Genomic DNA, 23,078 nt, shown 5'->3' with positions numbered 1-23,078 from the left:
CTATGGAGCAGCCCTGTTGAAATTAGGCGCCATATCGCAGAAGCTGTCGGCGCGTCCTTCGGCGTCAGCACGCAGGTAGTCGTCGATCCAGTCAATGAAGTGCGACACTTTGATGTAACGCTTTGCCTTGAAGAACCTACTCGAATAGCACAACTTTCCACCCATGTGCACGATCCCTTCGAGGAACCAGGAACCACTGTCATCCTTGCGCACAAGGGGGCCTCCGCTGTCACCCTGGAATTAAAAATAGTTGACGGAACATAATTCAGGACATGTTCGATTTGATAATTTAACCTGTATAAATCTTTTTGTCAATGATAACTACAAACCAGCACATTTCCAAACCTCTTTATTTTGCCCAAAATTCACTGCAGCCAATACCACAATGCTTGCCGTTGCGGCAGGAATAGACCAGCTGTCTGCATGCTTCATGAGGCTGCCAACATAATACCGGCACTCCATCAGGCGCCGATCGCTACCAAATAGCAATGCGAGACATTGCTGTGCACAGCGGAACGCCAACAAAAATAGACAGACCAAATCTGCTTCACCTACAGCAGCCTCAGGGACCCTCCACTGGGGGCTCTATTAAACAATTTAGTAAATGCGTTAACTGAGCAGTATAAAGCTCTTCATTTATTGATGTATATGAATACTTCAATCATTCACTCATCCAGAGTTTCACGTATGAGTTTTTCGTATGAGGCATTTATTGATCACTTTTATACCTTCTCAACCAGCGCCATTCCATTTGGAGGATGCATTTACTTAATGTACTTAGTGCTGCAGTATATTTAATAGACAGTGTACCTCTATTACAGATATAAATAAAAACAAAGCTGTAATTTGAACAACCTTTCTAATGACTGCTTTGCTACGCAAGTTTTTTTTTTAAGTTTAAGCACCCGTGTTTGGTGTCATCCCAAACAGCATGAAGCAATTATGCAATGATGACTTTAACGTATCGCTTTTACACAGGAATGCAGCAACTGAACTTGCGTTTTGTTAGGTTCGAAGCAACAAAATTGTTGCAAACTTATAACAAGTATTTACAGCAGCATAAAGTACACTGATAAAATGAAACACCTTTTTAATACGGATGCGATTTTCATGCAGCAATGCGGCGAACTGGGCTATAATAGCGGCGCAGCACTAATAGGAAATCTTATTTTATGGATCTATAAGAGTTCTGGTCGTGGATAATGTCCATTTTCATAACAGATATCTGCCGTTTCAAATTATTTGCTCCTTGGCAGTGAGTCCAGTAAGATACGTTCTTGAAATCTCTAGGGTGGACCAGTCATACACCACGCTACAAAACGACAGTCTACATTTCCCAGTATCGGAAAACAAAATTTTTAAACACCAGGAGTTCAATAGGAGCTTTTCTTTGGAGTCGTATCCTGGCTATTCAGCATAAAGTGCTGCCGTGATAACAGTAATCTCAAGAAATTCTGATCGATCGCATTATTGAACAGAATTCTTATAGACGCAACTGTAAGCCTAATATTAGATTCCAACGTAAAAAAATTTAAAAATTACGATATCCGGTGATGTAAATTTGAGCGCCCTTTACCGTTGCCGAAAATTGGCTAACTTTGTTTCCAGCAGTGTCAGTATCAGCATTATCAGCAACCTTATCTTCCGCTTGGATGCAGGCACCGCACCAGTGTTCCCTCCTGAACAACATTACATCATCCAACATTTGTTTTTTTTTATTTTACCACATCTTTTATCCTTCATACATATCTCTTTTATGCTCCAAGGTAAGGAACATGGCAAAAACGAAGGATGAATGCGATCTTTCATCACTTCAAACGCACAGTCCATAATCCTTCTAGTTGAGCAGAGTTAACTAGCGGTTATTAGGTGAAATTTTACCAAGAAAAATTACAACACGATTTCCACAACTTCTTGCTCAGTTGAGACACCTCCCCTCATTGGAGAAACTGTATGGGAACCAGTGAGCGGAAACAAAACGAGCTACATTCCTACTGCTCCATGGCACAAAATATTGCACTACATGTTCGAATGCGAAAAATGATGGTTCGAAATCACTAGTTTTGTTTTCTGCTCTGTATTTTTTTTACTCAAATTGACCTTTTTTTTCTGAACGTGCAACAAAACATTAAGCTTCGCCCTTAAGGTCAGGACACCATTCAGGTCCCTCAGAATCTCTACGCTGGGGTCACCAAATTGTCTGGGACGTCAATGCTCAGTATGACCAAGGAAAGCTGTTCGAGGCTAAGCAAGATTGCCGGTTTCAAAATGGCGACAACTTGGAGAAGGGATCCTGGGTACGCTTAAGCTCCGCCTTCATGTGTAAGGCACGATTTTGCAGACAGGTTCCTCAGGATCCCTAATCTGTAATTACCCAGAGTGTCCCAGACGTCAGTGTTCCAGATGGGCATTCAAGGCTGCTTGAGTCCGGGTAGACTCTTGCCCCTCAGGTTGCCACTGAGAATTGTGATATCATGGCCCCTTAAGCCAGCCTAAAGCTCAAACCAAGGCTGGCAGCCACGCAAATTAAGCCAGAAACTGCCACTTCATAGCTCAAGAAGGGAATAAAACAGCGCGAGTCAAGCGGAACAAGTGAGGGACATGGAGACGTCTGCCTCGAGCTGGTTTATTCCCTTCAACATGCACCAACCGGCCCGCATTCGCCCTCTTGTAGCCTAATAGCTTTACACTAAAATCTAAAGATCCGCAGATATGTAATCGAGGATCCTGTCATTTTCTACAATTCATCGTCAAACACGTACCCCAGTCATTGTCTACGGCTGTAATGACTGCTAGGCGCGAGACGAGGACAAGTCTTAAACTGAAAAATTTGTCACGAATCGGACGGTTATACAATTGCCATAAATGTATTTGTAAAACCGCCATGGTGGCCCACTGCGTTCGAGCACTACGGCAGGAACCCGAATTCGATCCTGGCCGCGGCTCCTACGTTTCAGTGCGGGTGAAACGCAAGGAATCTGGGCACAGCGCGATATCAGTGCACGTTAAGGAGTACCAGCTAGTATAAATTGCGGTGCCTTCCCTTACGGTGTTCATGATTGTCTCTGTTTCTAAGGTACATTGAATGTGACAAAACAGAAGAAACCATTAAGTTTGTAATATTTGCATGCAATAATTGAGTGACCTCATTTTAAAGGTTATGTGCAAGCAGCTACAGCAGCAAACGATGGCTAGCCTTGCATTGCCACACCTGAGTTTCAATGTCTATCCTACATCGTTAGAAATCGCTTCTATAGCCAACTGCCCAGGAACACAAATATCACCATAATTCCTGCAGATCGGAAATAACTCCTTTATTACTTGTTTTTTAGTCAGTCGATAGCCAGTTAGTGCAGCGACAAGTTACTAGAAATAGAGCCAATACTAAAGGAGACGGCAAATTGATATTAGTATACGCTATACGAACGTAGTCGTTTTTCAAACTGTCTCAAATGTGATTCAATCTGGTGGTAACACATTTTCAGCCTTAACAAAGCGAGAAGGCTAAACCACATTTGCTGTTTCTAGCCACGGTCGACTGGTGCTCAAGAAAACACAAATTATAAGAGAAAAGATGCAAACCCGCGGCTTAATATAAAGAGCGAAGGGAGGCAACGATGCTACTACGGAACAAATGTTGCCTTTCAGCAGCCTGTGAACCTCCACAAACTAGAACAAAAAGGTCACAGGTTCACAGCATTCACGGGCACTGCGAGAGACTCGAAGGTAACGATGCCACAACGACAAAGCTTCGATACCTCGCTACTTAAGATCGATATTTACAAATTTGCCTCTACTTCTAATCCCTGGTTATGCTGATACTCTCTAGGCAAAGTAGAGAAGCAGCCTCGTAGAAAAGAGATAGATAAACTTGATAACTTCAAAAACAGATCTCTGGTAGTTGGGTTATTATTCCAGTACTCCCGCGGCCTTCGCTGCCCAGCAGGCCCGTTTCACAAGCCAAAGCAGGTTTTCGGAGTCGCTGCTGGACAGCGTAGCCTTCCACTGTTACGGCGTGGTTTTGGCGATTATTGGCACTGTATCTTTTTTTCTGAAATGCTCATGCTGCGGGATAGAGTGCAGGCTTCACTCCGCACCAGGCACATGTGTCCCTGAATATGGTCAGGTGTACCTTGTTGCACACCGAAATACATGGATATACCGCGCCGGAGTGGCGCAGTGGTTACGGCGCTCGGCTACTGTGCCTAATGACGCGGGATTGAATCACGGCCTCGGTGGCCGCTTTTCGATGGGGCGAAAAGCAAGGCGCCCGTGTACTGTGCGATGTCAGCGCACGTTAAAGAACCCCAGGTGGTCGACATTTCCGAAGACCTCCACTACGGCGTCTCTCAAGCCTGAGTAACTTTAAGACGTTAAACCCCACAAAACAAAAACAAAACAAAGGCATGGATATGACTCAACAAGTAGACGAGTCTGCTGAGCATTAAACCATCATGATCATCATGCATTTACTGTTCATGACCAGAGAAGTCATGTCGATACTCCTTTAAAAGCTCAGCAGGCTGGTTCAACCGGTGAGGCATTCGTATCGTGCCTTCGTGACCGTTCGCGGTTGAGTTAAGGCAGTCGCCACGAACGTAATGCCTACAACAAGTTCGTCGTATTACGGCGAAAGAGAAGTGATTACCGTTCACACTGCAGAAATTACTGGCATAGAATTACAACGTTGTAAACCAAGATACTTTGTTGGGCGAGTTGGTACTTATTCATTGTTGATATAAACAGCGCGAACACGAAAACAAGGGACAAGAAACACGAAAGCCACAGTACATGCGCTGACTCACAACTAAGCCTAAGCCGTTTACTGCAAGGCCCAAAAAAACAAACATGAAGAAAAACGAAACAGTCACGTGAAAAACCCCCTGGGTTCACCTGCTGCATAAAAAATACTTTAAAAAATCACTTAAAAAAGACACTTCTTTCCTTGAAAGAGCAAGAGACGTCTTGCTGATACACTTATTGTCCGTTGAAATAAAATACGCTTCCACTATCTCTCTCGTTATCTTCTCTTTGTGGCGATATAAAATCTTAACACTGTCAAACTTAGGAGTGCATTTCTTCTTCTCCTTCTTCATTATTTCACATGACTGGCAATGGGATACTAGAAACGTTTTGTCCTTTCCAATTTCCAAGTTGTTACAGTGTTTCTGTAGTCTCTTATTTATACACCGTCCGGTTTGTCCTATATAACTGGCCCCACAAGAGAGTGGAAGTCTATACACAACACCTGTCTTGCATCCAACATAGGGGTTTCTATGTTTCACCCCACATTCCTTCTTCTTCTCTTCTCTTTCCCTTTGAACAGCCGGGCAGATCCTCTTCATCTTGAGCGGGGCGGTCAGTGCGACGTCCACATTATACCTCTTGCCTACATTTTTGAGGCCATGCGAAATCCTGTGCACATACGGCACCACGGCAACCTTCCTCTTCCTCTCACCCATGCTAGGCAGGGATTTCAGTCTGTGCGTTCTTTTAAGGTTCTTCAGTACCCGGCAACTGGCCTCAATAATAACTGACTCGCGATAACCGGCCTTTGAAATTCTCCTCACTTGTCTTTCAAAACTCTTGGCCATGCCGTGGTAACAAGATTTCGTCAACGCACTTAACAAGCAAGTGTTTATCATCCCATTCTTCACTAACTTGGAATGTCCTGAATTGGAGCCTAGCAACGGCTTCATCGATCTCGGGTTGTATTCCCAACAAACATGATCATCACCGAATTGAATCAAAATATCTAAATACTGTAACTGATCGTCCACTGGATTCTCAACAGTAAATTCCAGGCCGGATCCACACTCAGTAAAAACATCCATAATGTCCTTCATTCTTTGATTGAATCCCTCACGGCCTGTTAATACTAAAAAGTCGTCCACATACCTGAAGGTGGAATAATGCAAGCCCTCCAAGTTATCCTTCAGGTGTCTGTCCACGTACATTAAGAAGATATCACTCAAGACCGGTGCAACACTCGATCCAATGCACACTCCAGCCTTCTGTGTATAAAGCTTGTTCTTCCATCCTATGAAGGTGGATTCCAGGTAGAACCTCAAAAGTTCAAGGAAACTTTCAACACTAACACCTGAGGCGTCAATGAAGTCACATTCATTATTGTCTTCTGTAATGCACATTTGTACTCGCTTAAGGAGGCAGTCATGGGGAAGGCTATAATATAAATCCTTGACATCCATGCTGAAGCCGACACAATTTCTTGGGTTGTGTTCTTTGAGGAACACGACAAGGGCTTCAGAGTTAGGTAGCCTTAGAGGGTGGTTAGTTCGAAACCCACCGCCGGACACCCACCGGTAAAAATGGGTACAAGCGTCCCCCGGCCTGGCGCTCGGCTTTTCCAGGGGTGTGCGTTTGGGAGAAGCTCCGTAAACCCCGCTGCGCGCCCCTCCTCCGCAGTGGGCCCAAACCCAGTTTCGAACCTCGCAGCCTGCAAAGGTGGTTCTGTTTGTCTTTCAAAGGTACTTCCTTTGACCCCTCACCTGAAGTGCTCTCTTAGAGCCTCAGCTGCAGCAGTCCTAAAAAAAAAAAAAAAAAAAGGGCCACATAATGGGCTGTTGCCGCGCAAGGCGGACTTATTGTTGTCCGATGGCGGAACGAATCACTGCCACATCGGCGCAACTATTTGGGCCGTGACCCCTTTTCCCAAGCATTTCACCCCAGAAGAGCCGAGCACCAGGCCGGGGGAAAGCTTGTACCCATTTAAAAACCGGTGGGTAACCGGCGGCACCAGGGATCGAACCCGGTACCTCCCGAAGTGTATAGACTTCCACTCTCTTGTGGGGCCAGTTATATAGGACAAACCGGACGGTGTATAAATAAGAGACTACAGGAACACTGTAACAACTTGGAAATTGGAAAGGACAAAACGTTTCTAGTATCCCATTGCCAGTCATGTGAAATAATGAAGAAGGAGAAGAAGAAATGCACTCCTAAGTTTGACAGTGTTAAGATTTTATATCGCCACAAAGAGAAGATAACGAGAGAGATAGTGGAAGCGTCTTTTATTTCAACGGACAATAAGTGTATCAGCAAGACGTCTCTTGCTCTTTCAAGGAAAGAAGTGTCTTTTTTAAGTGATTTTTTAAAGTAATTTTTATGCAGCAGGTGAACCCAGGGGTTTTTCACGTGACTGTTTCGTTTTTCTTCATGTTTGTTTTTTTGAGCCTTGCAGTAAACGGCTTAGGCTTAGTTGTGAGTCAGCGCATGTACTGTGGCTTTCGTGTTTCTTGTCCCTTGTTTTCGTGTTCGCGCTGTTTATATCAATAATGAATAAGTACCAACTCACCCAACAAAGTATCTTGGTAAGCCATATTTCTTGTGCAACGGGCTCTTCGTGTGTCCTACAGAACCTTTCGTTTAATGACCCTGAGGTGTTAGCGCCTGCCATCGCAGTTTGTATCTGCCAAGCAAGAAAGGCCTCTTGGTACCTCAAGCTCGGCACAGTGCCTCCGGAGTTCCTGAAGACCTTTGGGTTCCTGAGGCCGTCTACTAGTCATTGCAGGAGACTCTGCCGTATAATGGTGTCTGAGATGTGGAGGCAAGCCCGCCATTTCAAGGATTGTCTACGACTCGTGTGTGAGTGCATGTATAGCAAGCAGCGTGCGTTTCGCAAGTACACAGAGTGGTGTGCCCTGAGTGAAAGATTGACGGAATTCCTTTGGAAGGTGGTTCTACCTCTGCTTCCACGGAAGAAGAAGATGAACAATGATCAGCAAGGCAAGGTATTGAATTTCGCTGATGAAGATATACCTCTAGGTATTGATAAGATGCTGAGGCTGGGTCCTAAACATGCTTTTGAACATAGAGTTGATGAGGCTGAACAGGTGACCATGTCACGCTGTATTGCAAATAGAGTTGAAGATTCTGAAAGGTCGCGGTGCATCCATGAGTGCATGGAAGTGCTAGAGCACACAAAAGAAGGATTAAAAGGGAAACGGTGCCCTATTAACTATATTGCTAAATGGATGGCCTCAAGAGACCTCAGAGTTATACTATCAGATAAAGAAGGGTATTTTACTATTTTTTCTGAGAATCAGTTTCAAGAAAAAGCCGAGGCTGCTGTTGAGAAGAATTTCAAAAGGTTTCCTATGGAAGCGACCAAGATAAAAGAGAGGGCTATGGCTCTTCTAGATGATCTGGGGCTTGAACGAATACGTGAACAGGTGAAGAAATGCAAGCAACTACATTTGGAAGTATTCTTTTCGGCAAAAACCCACAAACCAGATGTTCCATTCAGAGCCATCGTATCTGAGAAGAGCACGTGGCAGCACCTGGTGTCCAAATATTTGCAGAAGCACCTTTCCTCGTTGACTTTATCAGACCCTCTAAGGCTACCTAACTCTGAAGCCCTTGTCGTGTTCCTCAAAGAACACAACCCAAGAAATTGTGTCGGCTTCAGCATGGATGTCAAGGATTTATATTATAGCCTTCCCCATGACTGCCTCCTTAAGCGAGTACAAATGTGCATTACAGAAGACAATAATGAATGTGACTTCATTGACGCCTCAGGTGTTAGTGTTGAAAGTTTCCTTGAACTTTTGAGGTTCTACCTGGAATCCACCTTCATAGGATGGAAGAACAAGCTTCATACACAGAAGGCTGGTGTGTGCATCGGATCGAGTGTTGCACCGGTCTTGAGTGATATCTTCTTAATGTACGTGGACAGACACCTGAAGGATAACTTGGAGGGCTTGCATTATTCCACCTTCAGGAATGTGGACGACTTTTTAGTATTAACAGGCCGTGAGGGATTCAATCAAAGAATGAAGGACATTATGGATGTTTTTACTGAGTGTGGATCCGGCCTGGAATTTACTGTTGAGAATCCAGTGGACGATCAGTTACAGTATTTAAATATTTTGATTCAATTCGGTGATGATCATGTTTGTTGAGAATACAACCCGAGATCGATGAAGCCGTTGCTAGGCTCCAGTTCAGGACATTCCAAGTTAGTGAAGAATGGGATGATAAACACTTGCTTGTTAAGTGCGTTGACGAAATCTTGTTACCACGGCATGGCCAAGAGTTTTGAAAGACAAGTGAGGAGAATTGCAAAGGCCGGTTATCGCGAGTCAGTTATTATTGAGGCCAGTTGCCGGGTACTGAAGAACCTTAAAAGAACGCACAGACTGAAATCCCTGCCTAGCATGGGTGAGAGGAAGAGGAAGGTTGCCGTGGTGCCGTATGTGCACAGGATTTCGCATAGCCTCAAAAATGTAGGCAAGAGGTATAATGTGGACGTCGCACTGACCGCCCCGCTCAAGATGAAGAGGATCTGCCCGGCTGTTCAAAGGGAAAGAGAAGAGAAGAAGAAGGAATGTGGGGTGAAACATAGAAACCCCTATGTTGGATGCAAGACAGGTGTCGTGTATAGACTTCCACTCTCTTGTGGGGCCAGTTATATAGGACAAACCGGACGGTGTATAAATAAGAGACTACAGGAACACTGTAACAACTTGGAAATTGGAAAGGACAAAACGTTTCTAGTATCCCATTGCCAGTCATGTGAAATAATGAAGAAGGAGAAGAAGAAATGCACTCCTAAGTTTGACAGTGTTAAGATTTTATATCGCCACAAAGAGAAGATAACGAGAGAGATAGTGGAAGCGTATTTTATTTCAACGGACAATAAGTGTATCAGCAAGACGTCTCTTGCTCTTTCAAGGAAAAAAGTGTCTTTTTTAAGTGATTTTTTAAAGTAATTTTTATGCAGCAGGTGAACCCAGGGGTTTTTCACGTGACTGTTTCGTTTTTCTTCATGTTTGTTTTTTTGGGCCTTGCAGTAAACGGCTTAGGCTTAGTTGTGAGTCAGCGCATGTACTGTGGCTTTCGTGTTTCTTGTCCCTTGTTTTCGTGTTCGCGCTGTTTATATCAACAACGTTGTAAACAACGCGATAGTTATCGCAAATCAGCGGAATTACAACTGGAGCATACGAGCGCAGTGCGCGCTCGTACGCTGTGTTCAGAGGTCTTCCACGATGTTGATTCAACGTCAAAACGAAACACGCTGCGCCACTTACATTACTAATATATTTTGCACTCGGAAGCTGCGTTGGTTGGCCATATCCGATTTAAAAGTCTATTCTATCCTTCTCAAAGTTTTTCCCTCGAAGCGCCATTAAGAAGGAGCTGGCAACACGAGAGAAAATATGGTAATTTGTTATGAAGTGGTAAGAAGATGTTTTCTTTGGTAGTCCTTGTATTTGAGAGATATAAATATAGCCTCATATAGGATATCGCGCCGACTGATATAACCAAAGCGGGTCAGGAACATTTTTTCTAATATAATACGTAGATTCAAATAGGTGCCGTGATTCAACCCATGGGATATTCCGTCAAAAATCTTAATCTCACCGAAGCGCAACCTCGGATATACGTCACCTGGCAGGGCGTGCCTTCGTCATAGGATCTGCAGAGAAGGTGGTCCGGTACCGGGCGGAACTCCCTTTCACAACGTTTGTCAGAAACACTCCTCGTCATCAGCTGCTGGAGACGTTCCGGTCGCGACTCCTCATCCAACTCTGCAACGGTAAGCTCAATGTCACAGAAAATGAAATGTCACTCTCTTCCATATTTTAGAGTGCCGCGCAATAGATCGAAGATTTGTCGTGTTTTTTAGAACCTTGAACCCAGAGTTAAATTTTCCACGCAAAGCTTACGACCGCACTGAGTGCAACTCGATCTGCTTGCAACAAAACTTGATTGCGTACATTTTAGATGCCGTTGTACCACTTTTGGATTCGTTGCTTTTTAGTGGGCTTTCCAAGTTCGCTAACACGTGTGAAATAACGATTATATTTGGCAAACAGGTTTATGACAATACTGTACCACTTTGTTAGTTTATGTTTGATGCTCATAAAATACTGCAAGGTCTGTGCGAGAGCATCAAGTTGGTCTAGGAGGTGTGGCAAGGGCTGAAAATTCACGCAAAGTATGGGACTGGAGAAGCATAGACACCGCGAGCTCTCGTTTTGCGCATCTTCTTTACGTCCCGTCCTCTTCGTAAATTTTAAGTCTCTACCGAACCTAGCGCTTCACATGCACATATCACATGAATTGGCTTTAATTTTACGCGTCCTGCATGAACAACTTATTAAAACGTCGAAGTCTCAAATATTTAACGGTTAAGAATGAGCCCTGCAACCTGGCACATCTCGAAAGCCTATACGCGCCTGAGACAACCTCGGACCGGGCTGGGCTGGGGCATGAATTGTTTCAACAGGCCAGTGCCGAGTCCGGGCCTGATGGTGCGGAAAAGGCCGGGACTCAGATTCATATTTGTCATCCGAGTCGGGCTTGGGTCCATAAATAGACGGCCAATGTCTAACTTTTAATTCACTATTAGGCAGTGAAGTAGACGTCGGGAGTTAGCCACATACAACAGCGGCACAAGTGTATCAAAGCCAAGAAGCTTGCTGAAATATAAAAGAAACAAATGTTTATGAACTTACTTTCTTAACACCCCGCCACGGTGGCTAAGTGGTTAAGGATCTTTACTCGGGTTTGATCAGGGCCGAGGCGGCCGTGCTTTGATTAGGGCAGAGGGCATGGTACCCATGTACTGTACGGCGCCAGTGAACGCTTACGAATCTCAGGGGAAAGCAGCAATCCGGAGCCCTCCACTACGACGAAGCTCACACACTCAGCAGCCGCACGGCGATACGCAATCCCTTTTAGTCTTAGTTTTTTTGAAGGGTGACCATTTCACAATCTATCAGTTCAACCCGTTAAGTCGAGTTCCTTACAAAAAAAATTATTCCGTTCACTAGGAATGCGTTTTCTACTTTAGACATTGCAGAACAGGAATTACGACTGATTAAAAACCTAGCCAATGCAATATAGTGTCTTACGTGTGAAAATAATTTCCTAATGCTCTTTTAATTGCTGAGTTACAATACGCTAATTTTTTTTTTCTTTGCGCATTTACGTCTGCATTCAAGGAACTTACTGGTCAAATATGCCTCGTATTAACTTCCTTTCGTGCTTAATAAAACACATTTCCTCAAGCGATACTGATATTTTACCTTCTATGGTGGCGAGTTTTCTATTCGCGTAGTAGGAGTTTACTTGGTCATGGTGATAGCTCTACCGCATACGTTGCCGTGAGAAAGGGCTCGGGCCGGACTCGAGCCTGGCCTAGTTTGGCTTTATTTCGAGGTCTGCAGACTGAATCGGCTGCAGTAGATCGATGATTTGGTAGGCTTTGCACGGGCTCGGGCCTCAGTCTGCGCCCCGTACAGTACTCTACACTCAGGTGCTAAGACTTAATACTGCACAGGGAATCAGCCTCACCGTTCGCTTGTCCCCAGCCAGTGACGTAGAGGGTAGTATTGTCTGGCAGCTCGGAATTGGGCTTCGGTAGGCAAGCCGGTTGAATTGCGTCCGTGAAGTTCACGCTGCTGGAGAGCTTGATGATTGCGATGTCTCTCTGCATGTTTCCAAGCAAGCCCACATGTTTTTGTTCATTTCAAATGGACTATCCGACCAATGCGCGTCCGAAAGGAAGGCTACTTTACACTGTCCTCAATTGTATTCTATGCATGCGTTCGGCCATCGATATCACTTTCTTTCGATCATATAATTTTAAGCAAGATTTGTAAATAAGGCTTCAGCGAGCACCCAAACGATATAAGGCTTCAGCGAGCACCCAAACGATATACGCAAACCTCGATCGAGCCCCGCCGGGGTGGTGCAGTGGTAAGACGCCCGACTACTGTGCCGGAGTTCCCGGGATCGAATCCCGGCCTCGGCGGCTGCGTTTCGATGGAGGCGAAACGAAGTGGCGTCCGTGTGCTGTGCGATGTCAGCGCACGTTAAAGATCCCCAGGTGGTCGAAATTACTCCGTAGCCCTCCACTACGGCCCCCCTTTCTCTCTATCCACTTTCACACCCACCTTCATCCCTTCCCTTACGGCGCGGTTCAGGTGTCCACAGAGTAAGTGTGACAGATACTGCGCCTTTCCCTTCCTATGAACCAACCAACCAACCAACCAACCAACCAACCAACCAACCAAACCTCGATCGACAAGCCTGAGTTAGCCGCAGAAGAAAGTGAATTAGACGTGTCACGTCATAAGTCCTAAGTGAAAGGTTTAATTAGTGCCACAGAAAATATTTTTTATTCTATTTCAATATCGATTCTTTACCTGTTCTCTTATACAAAACTTTAGTGATATATCTACCTATGAAGCTATTTCTTACACTTTAATCAGCATGCACAAGAATTTTGGTTTGGCGTTCTTACTCAAAGTTCTGCGACTGCCTTAGTAGAAAAGAAGAAACTCGTACTTGCGTTCCTATGGTTTCATTAAAATACTCAGTGTTCAAAGGAAAACAGGTGCGAACATATTATTTTGCAATATAATGACGCTTGTTTTGTGATCGCTATAGCGACATTACTGGCAGATGCCATCAAACTTGTGAGGTGAGATCAAAACGTATTTCTTCAAAATCTATAAATTACCTCGTGTTTATTCTGTAGATTGGACGCTCAGTTCCAATTGAATATTTGTTTCGTGGGTTGCCAGGGCACCCACAGTCAGTTGTGTAAACTGCATGAATTTTCAACCTAGGCAAAATAGCGCACGCAGGCCAAAAAGTAGTATAGTCATGCCTACCCGGGAAAAAATTGGCAATAGAGAATTTGCGGCCCATTTCTTTAACTTCGTGCCTGGGAAAGATTTTCAAGAGGGTTGTCAATAACAGACTGAAAAATTACTTAGAGGATAGCGCTCATATGCCGGACACCATGTTTGGCTTCAGAGAAAAGCTATCAGCCCAGGACGTTCTCCTGCAGATTAAAGAAGAGGTCTTGACAGGTATCCCACGCTCGGCAGAACACGTAGTTTTGGCAGTGGACATTAAAGGTGCATTTGATAATGTTAGTCACAAGGCGATCTTAGATGGTCTGGCAGACACGAATTGTGGAACCAGAGTCTACGAGTACGTTAGGAGCTTTCTGAGTAACCGGACGGCCGAAATCAAGATTGGCAATATAGAAACAGAGACCTTCTCCCCGCCCGACAAAGGGACACCTCAAGGAGCAGTCATTTCGCCCACGCTGTTCAACGTGGCAATGATTGGCCTGGCCAGGCGCCTCGAGAAGGTGGAGGGCATACAGCACGCTATGTATGCTGATGACGTCACCATCTGGACGACCACAGGATCACTCGGGGAGAAGGAAGCGAAATTGCAAGAAGCAGCATCTGTCATCGAAGAATATCTAAAGCAAAGGGGCTTGGAGTGCTCATCAAGAAAATCAGAACTGATCAGATTCTGGCGAGGGAAGGGCAACCGCTCTGCTCCCACAGATCAAGGCCACAAGCTCGAGATCCGGCTGCAAGGGGAGACAGTACCCGAAATGACAACCGTGAGGATCCTGGGGATGTGGCTCCAATCGAATCAAAGGTGTCAACACACACTTAATCTGCTCAAGACCTCGACCCAGCAGGTCGCCCGAATGATAGCACGGGTGACCAGCAAACAGATGGGGATGAAGGAGCCCGACACACTCAAACTGGTCCGGAGCCTCGTTATTAGCAGAGTAGCGTATGCTCTACCCTACTTCAATATGACCAAAGGAGAGGAAGACAGAGCGGACGCCATCATCAAAATGGCTATCAAGACCGCACTCAAGCTCCCCAAGAACACACCGAACCACAAACTAGCAGCTCTGGGTCTGCACAATACAATACAAGAATGAGCAGAAGCCCAAATCAAGTCACAGCTAAACAGACTTCTACAAACGAGGACGGGAAGACGGGTGTTGGAAACACTGGGATATAGCACACACCTACAGGCTTATAACAAGACAAGAGAGGTATCACGGAAGTCAGAAATTGGTACCGAGTTCGGCCCATACCAAGAAACATGGACCCCCGCCTACACCTGGGAAGAAGGCAGGCAAGGGCAGAGTATTATGAAAAAACATTCGGCCAACAAGACACGTCAAGGTTCACCGACGCAGCCTTATACGAAACCAACGCAAAGAGGGCGATAGCCACGGTCACAGACTGCGAAGGCCGGGAGGTAGTTTGCGCCTCGATCCAAAACTGTACAGTCACGGAGGCAGAGGAAGTGGCTATCGCACTGGCCATTAGGCAAGGAAAAGAAACTGGAGAGAGTCTGACGATACTGTCAGACTCTCAATCCGCATGCAGAAATTTTCAACGGGGTAAATTATCTAAGGTAGCGCACCAAATCCTTTCTTCCACAAGCGAGCCAACAAAACAATACACTCAAACACTAGTGTGGATTCCGGGGCATGCAGGGATCACGGGGAATTTGTACGCAGACAGGGTAGCACGAGGACATGCAACCTACCGTGCGCCCAACAGTCTCGGGACAGAGGACCTGATTCCGCTTGACCCTGACTACACCACAATACTACAACACTACAGAGGCTTGCGGAAAGTATATCCGGAGCCGCATAAAAAGCTCAGCAACGAGGAGGCCATAGATCTGAGGCGGCTACAGATGGGCACCTTCATTAATTTACACATATTACACATGATGCATCCCACAACATTCAGAGACGAGTGCCCGTGGGGCGGGAAGACCCCTACCCTGTACCACATAACATGGGAATGCAGCTCACATCAACTGCAAAAAATTTAAGACCCAAATGAAAGACAGTGGGAGGCTTTGCTGGCCAGCTCTGACCCGGAGGCTCAGCTCTACCTGGTCACAAGAGCTCGCAAACTGGCGAAAGCCAGTGGTGCCCTGGACTGGGGGCGCCAACCGCTCGTCAGCCTCGGTTGAAAAGGCGAAGAAAAAGATCTCCGAGCAATTATTAAAGTTCACTCACTCACTCTCTAGTCTGTTCAAGAGCCGCGTATAATCTCTTCAGGAGCCAGAGGCAAAAAGTCAAAATTCTCCACAGTGTCCCCTCATAAGTGCGTCACATTGTGGCTGGGGCCACATTGCCTCTGTAGCCACCATGTAGCCACCGCTTACGCCTTCGATGCGTCACGACAATGCAAATTTCTACCGGCTAGCGCCAAGGGCGATTGTATTTTATCCTATATCAATGATTATTCCATTTTTGGCGTTTCTACGTTTCTCGAGTAGGAACCAAGTGCCGATGTGCCTGTATAAATAGTTTATTGCAAATCTTATCTAATCAGTCGAAAAATCAACTTCTCTGACAAGCATTAATTCGCACACCAATAATGTGTTTGTGATCAAGAAAGAATCATGAATTTAAATTAAAAGGTTTTCTTCCAACAGTTCTTGATGTCCCTGCAAAATCCCTGCAGAGCAAATCCTTATTGCAAGTCAGGATTGGAAAGCTTAGTGTTCCACCATGAGGTTCACTACTTGGTACACAAGTAAACGTCTAACAAATCTCAGTCGTTTTATAGTAACCATGGCAATGCTTTTTCTCCTATTTTTGTCAAACTACGCCCAAAATTATCATAAACTAGACATAAAGTTGAAACGGGATATGAAGGTGAAACAAACACAGTTTGTAATCTCCCGAAATGCTGCGTCCAAATGATACTTAGAAGCATAAATTAAACGAGACCACAGCCACGCTCTAGATAACAAACAGTACCAGCATAAACACTGGCAGCTTCATTTTTCTTCATTCTTCGTCTTCCGCTATAACACCACGGCAAGCGATTCTGAAAACTAACCTAACTTGTAATATCTGATGCTGTATGGTATCAATTACACGGTCCCTAGTTTTTTGTCGATTGATTTTAAGCTGCCAAACAAAATCTGGCCACGAAATACGAGTAGCCTGTATATTAAAAAGATCAAATTGTTTGCTTGTGTCGACAATGGCACCTTTATGACCCCATAGTCTGTAAACACAGATAACCTAATAAGGGAAAACAAATCGAAAGCTACATCCTCTAGTGCATTTCCTTATTGGTAACGGTGTATACTTCACAAGTTTTGCAGTATATTCATAAGGTGTTTTAAAGTCCTCCTAAATGAAGGTAATGCTTACAAAGTCAAAAAGTAAGTTGTTATAGTTTTAAACTACCCTTTGAGAAAATATTTACATTTAGGTATTCGCGAACTCCTGAATCATTGTTTCTGACCATGGTTAACCTAAACTTGGTAGCGTTCAGGGCTCGATTTTTAACATTTTCTGTGCAAGTCAATATTTCATTTCTAGACTGTTCATAGAGGAATTTTAAGAAAATAAGCCTTATTTTAGTATCAGCGGGTTTGAAAATGACTCTTTTTTTTCTCTTTTGTCCTGGTCACTTCTACATAAAATATAGAAGTTTCCGGTGACGTTATATTCCTTGTCTGTAAAGCATCGTTCGGTGTATATACAGTGTTCTCAGTGACTATAAAGTGAAACCAAAATAAAATGTTCCGCAGATGTCAATGCCTTTTGCATAGGCATAACTACACTGAAGCTCCTAGATTCACTGAGATTTTATAAAGACCGTTCCTAGGTGGCAACTATATTGCAACAAAAACAAACAAAATAGCTAAGAAATTATAACCTTTTGAACAAAGCAACTGTGCTCGCAGGGCATCATTACCAATTGTACTCTCAAAACTGAATTTTCGGACCCTGCATCCAGTCCACTTTGCGAAGAGAATGCATGCTTGCCCAAATAAAAAACTAATCGCAAGTAGTATGCAAAATTCCATTCAGATTTTCCGTTTCACTTCAAGCTGAATCCATTTAATACGCTGCCAGCTAATTTCCATCAAACAGTTTTTATTACGACACTTCAACGGCCAATTTTCGAAACTCTTTACTTCTCGGCCCATCTTCAGCTATGCCTAGCTCTGAAGCGTTTTTCTTAGTTTCTGCCTTAAGATCATTCAGCTCTCGCACGCAAGTAGGGTCATGGTTTTATGGCACCTTGTGCAACTATGTGCCCCAAATGGCAATTAGCCTAGTTGATGAATTGTAGTAAATGATGGCGCACATCAAGAGAGGGTACAGCTTCTGTCCTTTCTTTCATTTCATTCATTGTGCTGCCTTTTATTGCCAAAAGTAAAAGTTTGTTGTTTTTTTGCTTTTACATACGGCGTGAGCCTTTTTTGTAACTAACAGAATATATACAGATCTCTATCCTCTACACGAAGAGGTGCAAGTTTTTCACACCTTTTAAGGTGCGTCCTCATGACTTTAATAAAATGAGCTTTTGAGCAATTTGGTTACATTGCTTTCACATTACTGCGGCGCTAAAAACGGACGAGCATAAACTAACAGCGGAAATTATTGACCGTGTCGTGTGTGTTTTTCCTCTCTTTGTACCGGTGTTTTTTCACGCTGCAGTAGTGTGGAACCCTCATGACCGCCGGTCACAGAATGCAGACTCAACTTTCGCCATAGCTTGTTTACTCTTGGCCATGCCTAGAAGAAGTTTCTAATATTCATACTCACCGTGGCATCGGTGTTCATGCAGAGATGTTCGGCCTGCACGTACTGCTCTGTATACTCACGGCTCACTCGGCTGTGTGAACCCAAGTGGACGTATGTTGCATTTGGACGGTAGAACCTGCAATATGATCCAAACTAAAATGTTTGACAGCAGACCTTACAATCATGTACAATTTCGACAAGAAGAATAAAACGCGGGCAGGTCATTTTTTACGTGCTCAACATCAATCCTTCTCATTATACACATTGACAACACATATAATGCAGCTTCAGTTCGTAATGACATTTCGTTTTATACTTTTGTTCATTTTGCGTGCTTGCTTTCCGTTTCCCTACACCGGCTTTACCTCAACGCTAGATGATTGCATAGTTCAAAGTGAGTACAACACAAGACTCCCGTTGCTCACATGATGCAGTGTGCAGCGGTGAGCACGAGCCGGTCTGAGATGAGCACGCCACCGCAGAAGTACATCCTTTCATAAAAGGGGCTCTCGTGCAAACCGGCGTGCCACGGCCAGCTTCCCGGCACGGCTTCCTTGCCGCCCAGCACACGGTCTTCCTTGCTCTCCAGCACGGGCGCTATTGGCGTCCTACCGCACTCCTCAGGATTGGTCCACGCAAACACGTCATTCGTCGTCAACAGGACAATGATGGCAGCTGTTGTAGCGCTGATTGCAGAGCACCCACGACGTCTGCTAGCGGTCATCGCTAAAGCGTTGCTTGGAAGAACAATATCATCATCAGAAGCCGCACTTGCCTAACTCACACTCCATGACAGACTTCTCTCTCACATATCTCGAAAAGCAAGGCACCCGCATACACTGCGATGTGACTGCACGTTCAAAAGTCCAAGGTTGCTGAAATTAACGCAGCCCTTCACTAAGGCGACGCTCATAGCCTTAGTCGCTTTAGCATGTCTAGCCCTAAAACCATTATTATCCAACACCTCCCTACTTCACTGCTTATCTATATCAACCCACTTTTAACAAAGGACAGAACATAAAGCCAGTGGTGCTTTTTGTACCTATATCTCTTGAAATCACGTTTGTTGGCGCGCAGTGCGCTCGTAAAAGGCTATATCAAATGGTTAGCATCATCATCGCCCTCATCAGTGGGGTTATACTCACTGCAGGGCGAAGCCCTATCCGATATTACTTATACTAACCAAGTCTTGTGCTAGCTGCTGCACCCACTTCATTAGCCTCATCATCATCCGCCTGACAATGCACACTGCAGGGTGAAGGTCTCTCCCATATTCTTCCAATTAACCCGGACCTGTGCTAGCTGCATCCACTTGAGCACTGCGAACTTCTTAACCTTATCCGCCGACCTAACTTTCTTCCACTCCCTGCTACGCTTTCCTTTCCTTCGAAATCATTTTGTTACCCTAAACAACCGTCGGTTATCCTTTCTTCGTGCTACGTGTCCTACCCATGCCCATTTCTTCTTGATTTCTACTAGACTGTCAGTGACTTGAGTTATTTCTCCGGCCCTTCCTGCACGTTTCCGATCTCGTAACGTTATCCCTACCATTTTTCTTTCCGTAGCCCTCTGCGTTGTTCTCAACTTAAGTAGAATTCTCTTTGTTAGCCTCCACGTTTCAGCCCCATAGCTAAGTACTGTTAGGACGCAACTATCTTATACTTTCCTCTTTAGCACTACCGGTAAGCTGCTAATCATAATCTGCGAGTGACTGCCAAATTCTCTCCATCTCAATCTTATTCTCCTTGTTATTTCCCTTTCATGGTCTGGGTCTGCCGTTACTATCTGTCCTAAGTAGACGTCATCGCCTACTATTTCCAGTTCTTCGCTACGTAACGTAAACTTCTGTTCCTTCCCTAGGCTATTGAACATTACCTTATATTTGTGCATATTGATTTTCAAGCCTCCCTGTTTACGTTTCTTGTCTTGGTCATCAAACATTCTTTGAAATTAATCCCCTGAGTTACCTAACAAGGCAATGCCATCAGCAAATCGCAGATTACGGAGGTATTCTCCATCTACGCTTGCCCCTAAATGCTCTTATTCCAAGTCTCTGAATACTTCTTCTAAGCAAGCTGTGAATAATAGTGAGGAGATCGTATCTCCTTGCTTAATTCCTTTGTTTATAGGAATTGTGTTGCTTTCTTTCTGCAGAACTATGACTGCTGTGCAGCCTCTATATATATCTTCAAGCACTTTCCCGTACGGCTCGTCTACACCCTGATTTCGCAATGCTTGCATGACCGCCGAGGTTTCTACTGAGTCCAATGCTTTTTTGTAATCAATGAATGCTATGTATGAGGGCTGGTTATATTCCGAGACTTTTTCTATCACATGGTTGACGGTAGGGATATAATTGATATAGAGTACCCTGTCTGAAAACCTGCTTGGTCTTTTACTTGATTGCAGTCTAAGGGTGTCCTGATTTTATTAGCGATTACCTTAGTAAATACCTTATACGTAACGAAAAGTAAGCCGATTGGTCTGTAATTTTTCAAGTTCTTAGTGTCATCTTTCTTATGAATTAAGATAATTTTTGTGTTCTTCCATTGTTCCGGTACCGTCGATGACACCAGGCACTGCGTATACAGGTGGCCGGTTTTTTTAGCACGATAATCCCATCGTCCTTCAACAAATTTATAGTTACCTGATCCTCTCCAGCTGCTTTCCCCCTTTCATAGTTTCTAATGCTTGCTTAACTTCATCCTTCGTCACTGGCGGAAAGTCTGACTGCATTTCCCGGCCACCAATCTCATTATTGTCCTGGCTTCTTTGGCTACTGTAGAGATCAGTATAGAAAACCTCGGTTTTTTAGACTATTATCCATATTCGTGAGGACATTGCCTGCCTTGTCCCTTAACGAATTCATCTGATTTTGCCTGTGCCCAATTTCTTCTTCGTTGCTTTAAGGCTTTCCCTGTTCTTTACAGCATGCTCAATTTTCTCCATGTTATACTTTCTTATATCGGCAACTTTGCTCTTATTGATTAGATTTGTTATCTCTGTCAATTCTATCTGATCTGTAGGATTTGAAACTTTTACACTTTGGCGTTTCTTATTCAAATCCTTCGTCCGCTTGGACAGCGTACCGATATCCTCTGTAACTGTCGTGCCACCTACTTCTACTGCGCGCTCCGTAATGGTATCTCTGAAATTATTGTTCACTGCTTCTAGGCTAATGTCTTCATCCTCGGTTAGAGCTAAATATCTATTCTGTAGCGAGATTTTCAACTCTTCTGCCCTCCCCCTCAGCGCTAATTCGTTGACGAACTTTTTTCTTACTAATCTGTTTCGTTGCTTTTTCAGATTTAGACTAATTCGAGACCTTACCATCCTGTGGTGGCTAGATCGTACCTTCCCGATTTTCTCTAATTCCTGCACAATTGCGGGGTTAGAACACATTATGAATCCACATTATGAATGCACGACCGGAATTTCGTAATTCTCGTGAACGTATCATTATTTTTTCAATAAAGCATAGGGCATCCCATGGCGAAAATACAATGACACACCATCCCCTTTCTTGTTCTTTCTGTAAATGGAGAATTCAGAGTAGTCATCTGTATTAATTCTTTCTAAGCTGTTTGTGAACAAAGTTTCAGTAAAGGCTAAAACATCAAATTTGTGTTCAAGAAGATTTATGCAGGTGGAGACATCAACTTTGTTCCTTAGGCTTAGAGAATTAATGCAAAATATGGAATAGCGTCCTTCTTTTGAAGCAACCGGTAGTAAAAGGGTTTAAAATCATCGACGCTATAATACATTTTATTTAAAGGCAGGCTATGATGGCGCATTTCCATTTTGTGCACGAATTGCGGATTTACTTTCAACAAGTGTCCTACGCAACTCCTACATTCTGAATGGCATCCGGAGCTACAGATAGCGGGCGCACCTTAGATAAGTCAGCTTCACTGGCGATGGGCAATGTCAATCCACCGGGAGCCCTTCGAACAAACACTCTACCGTCGTTTTGCCGTGTGAACTGATAACCCATCTCTTCAGTGCGTGCACGTGCCAACAAAGCAGGCGCTTGTTCTGTGGTGTCAGGTTATCCTACAAGTTCACTTCAGAGATTTTGTGTCACATTATCTTACAAACTTGCTCGTGAGCCACTTGGCACTTTTGTTTTGCTTTTTCTTTCCAATTTTCCTACAAGCTGGGTGGTCGCCGAAGCGACCACACCCTTCCAACCAGGCTGGCCGAATGGCTCACGGTGGTCCAAAAGCATCCACGGTGGTCCACGGTACATCCAAAAACAGGGGACCAGTAAAAGTGCCGGTTGTACTGGTTTTTTTTTATATTACCTGGTCTTGACACATTACATTTCACGAGAACAAAGTCAACAAAAATTACCCAAGGAGGTCTGCGGGGATCCCTTGAGATGTCGCGGCCTTCAACACGCGCTCGGAAGTACGCAGGAGAGACTCTCATGTCTCTGGGGTGTTTGAGTTGTCTGTGTTGTAGTGTTTACAAGTCCACGCCATGTGTATGAGAGTGGCCGGAGTTGAGCAGTGTTTACACATGGGGGCTACCTGTTGCGGAAAGCTCCTACACACCATTTCCCTGCGACCTCCGCAAAAGCCTAACTCACAGCAGAATGAAGGAAACGCAAAATCCAGAAAATTCGGACGCGTTGTATGAGTACGATATCGTATTCAGGCGAAGAAAACCGCGTGTACAAGGTAGCAGCTCTATGGAATAGGCA

General features: G+C 44.5%; 1 protein-coding gene across 1 annotated transcript; it reads right to left on the bottom strand.

Annotated features, from left to right (window-relative positions):
- LOC146194804 (chymotrypsinogen A-like) lies at window positions 1-19,097 on the bottom strand. Its single transcript, XM_084596643.1, has 5 exons — window positions 18,799-19,097; window positions 18,395-18,509; window positions 12,322-12,457; window positions 10,411-10,550; window positions 1-234 (listed from the first exon to the last, which is right to left on the bottom strand). The coding sequence occupies exons 1-5, from the start codon at window positions 19,095-19,097 to the stop codon at window positions 1-3; spliced, it is 924 nt and encodes a 307-aa protein (XP_084452769.1).
- Between the last annotated feature and the right edge of the window lie 3,981 nt (window positions 19,098-23,078).

Source organism: Amblyomma maculatum, chromosome 3, assembly GCF_055883805.1.
Source record: "Amblyomma maculatum isolate TAMU_Amacu chromosome 3, ASM5588380v1, whole genome shotgun sequence".
Taxonomy (NCBI): domain Eukaryota; kingdom Metazoa; phylum Arthropoda; class Arachnida; order Ixodida; family Ixodidae; genus Amblyomma; species Amblyomma maculatum.
This window is presented reverse-complemented; position numbering and strand designations above follow the sequence as displayed.

Coding starts and splice junctions, on each gene's coding strand:
- LOC146194804 (XM_084596643.1), bottom strand. CDS start 19,097: ATGACCGCTAGCAGACGTCGTGGGTGCTCTGCAATCAGCGCTACAACA. Junction 10,551..12,321: donor TGGCTGGGGACAAGCGAACG/GTGAGGCTGATT, acceptor TTACCGTTGCAG/AGTTGGATGAGGAGTCGCGA. Junction 235..10,410: donor ACGAAGGCACGCCCTGCCAG/GTGACGTATATC, acceptor TTTTAATTCCAG/GGTGACAGCGGAGGCCCCCT.